General features: G+C 64.0%; 1 protein-coding gene across 1 annotated transcript in view; it reads right to left on the bottom strand.

Moving 5' to 3' along the window:
• ETH_00027305 (uncharacterized protein) overlaps positions 1 to 1,304 on the bottom strand; it is a gene marked incomplete at both ends in the record, with an annotated part of 4,945 nt that extends 3,641 nt beyond the window's left edge. Inside the window, 3 exons of the mRNA XM_013372800.1 lie at positions 2 to 370; positions 562 to 748; positions 1,300 to 1,304. Of these exons, the coding sequence (XP_013228254.1) occupies positions 2 to 370; positions 562 to 748; positions 1,300 to 1,304 (561 nt within the window). The remainder of the gene's footprint in view (position 1; positions 371 to 561; positions 749 to 1,299) is intronic.

Genomic DNA, 1,304 nt, shown 5'->3' with positions numbered 1-1,304 from the left:
CAGCAGCAGCAGCAGCAGCAGCAGCAGCAGGGGCCCCCTCCTGGTCCAGGGGCGCGTCGAGGTCCCGCAAGTCGGCCTCGTCGTCGGAGTCCTCCTGGTCGAGGGCCCCCAGGGGGCCCCCCTCGCCGCCGAGGCCCCCGAAGTCGAGGGGCCCCTGGGGGCCCCCCCCGAGGCCCCCGAAGCCCATGGAGTCCATGTCGAAGTCCGAAAAGTCCCCCAGGGGGCCCCCCTCTTCTTCTTCAGAGTCCACCCATCTGCTCCAGTCGCACTTCACGAAGTGCTGCTTCTCCACGCAAACCCGCCGCCACCTTTTTGCTTCCTTCTTCACCAACTTGAACTGCACGTTCCGCTGCGTGCTGTACTTGCTCTCCTGCAGCAGCAGCAGCAGCAGCAGCAGCAGCAGAAGTGCAGCAGCAGCAGGTGCTGCAGAGGTGCAGCAGCAGCAGAGGTGCAGCGGCGGCGGGAAGTGCAGCAGCGGCGGCAGCGGCGCAGCGGCAGCAGCAGTGTGGCGGGGAAGCCCCAAAGCCCAAACCCTAAACCCTAAACCCTAAACCCTCGGACCTCGACGTTGATGGGCTCCGGGAAGTCGAGGTGGCACTGGTACTTCTTGTCTCCTTTGCTGCAGCTGAAGTCCAAACTTTGTTCTTTTAAATCCACTTTCAGTTCTTCCGGAGAAGCCACGGAGACTGTCAGAAAAACGAAGGGCTTCCGCTCCGCCCACAGGCACTCCGGCGTGCAAGTCTCCTTCCTGCAGCAGCAGCAGCAGCAGCAGCACAGCAACACGCGCTGCAGCAGCAGCACAGCAACACGCGTTGCAGCAGCAGCAGCAGGGGCGCCGCTGCGCCGCTGCGGCAGCGCCACGCAGGGGCGGCTCGTGGGGCCCACGCTGCGGCGAAAAGCGCCGCAGCAGCAAGCAGCACCAAGCTGCAGCAGCAGCAGCTGCTGCTGCTGCTGCTGCTGCAGGTGGCGTGGCTGCATGCGGGGAGCCAGCGCGGAAGGCGACGCAGCAGCAGCCCGCACGCTGTTGCTGCAGCAGCAGAAGCAGCGGCAAATCTGCTGCTGCTGCTGCTGCTGCTGCTCCACGGCCGCCCCGCAGACACCACAAAGTGCTGCTGAGGGCCGCAGCAGCAAAGGCGGAATTTGCTTTGCTGCCGCTGTTTGCGTGGCTGCGGTGTCTATACACCTAAATAAAAGCTAATTTCAAGAAACCCCAACTCCCCCCTTCCACTACAAACCCTAAACTACTTATCCCCTGCTGCTGCTGCTGCTGCTGCTGCTGCTGCTGCTGTGGACGCTTACGCCAT

Source organism: Eimeria tenella, genomic scaffold, assembly GCF_000499545.2.
Source record: "Eimeria tenella Houghton genomic scaffold, Eth_scaff108, whole genome shotgun sequence".
NCBI lineage: Eukaryota > Apicomplexa > Conoidasida > Eucoccidiorida > Eimeriidae > Eimeria > Eimeria tenella.
Note: the sequence above shows the minus strand (reverse complement) of the source record. Positions and strands in the feature narration are given on the sequence as shown.